Raw genomic sequence first — 646 nt, 5'->3', positions numbered from 1 at the left:
TATTAGATTTTAATGAACAAGGTGGAGAAGAGAAGAGAGACTAACAGGGAGAGTGGGATAACTCATAGCGAGATTGATTCCAACAGCCATGATAATAGAAGCGATGAAATTAAAGCCAATCGCACGGAGGCCCACGAATGTTTCCCAAGGATAAACAATTCCATTGTCATCTTGGTCAAAGAAAGCACAATGTTGCTGTAGAACACTCATATTGTTGTGCCTGTGCCCTACTGTTCCATCTGGGTGCTTTGTATCTGGTGCTGTCAGTGCTCGAGCCATGTCTAACTCACACACACCACCATCACACATAACATATCTATCATCTCATCACAAAATTAATAAAATATTTTTTTATTCTCAACTTTTTAAAAATTTTAATATATTTTAATTATACGTTTAAAGATTAATATCGTTAACAAAAATACTAGCATAACAATTGTGTTTCATTCATCATCCAATCCAAGATATAATTGCCATTAACACTTCAGCTATGATCAGGGACGGATTTAGGTAAAAAAAAGAGGACGGACCAAAGACGGACCTAGGTGATGATAAGAGGAGAGCACTTGCCCACTAGAAGTTTACAAACAAATTTATAAGTACATAACTACATATAGGCGAATATATTTTATTTCTATTATTATAT

General features: G+C 35.0%; 1 protein-coding gene across 1 annotated transcript in view; it reads right to left on the bottom strand.

Moving 5' to 3' along the window:
* LOC107619409 (peroxygenase) overlaps positions 1-646 on the bottom strand; it is a gene marked incomplete at its 5' end in the record, with an annotated part of 4,036 nt that overhangs the window by 2,785 nt on the left and 605 nt on the right. The window contains 1 exon segment of the mRNA XM_016321694.2: positions 46-281. Coding sequence (XP_016177180.1) covers positions 46-281 — 236 coding nt within the window.

This window comes from Arachis ipaensis, chromosome B09 (assembly GCF_000816755.2).
Source record: "Arachis ipaensis cultivar K30076 chromosome B09, Araip1.1, whole genome shotgun sequence".
Taxonomy (NCBI): domain Eukaryota; kingdom Viridiplantae; phylum Streptophyta; class Magnoliopsida; order Fabales; family Fabaceae; genus Arachis; species Arachis ipaensis.
Note: the sequence above shows the minus strand (reverse complement) of the source record. Positions and strands in the feature narration are given on the sequence as shown.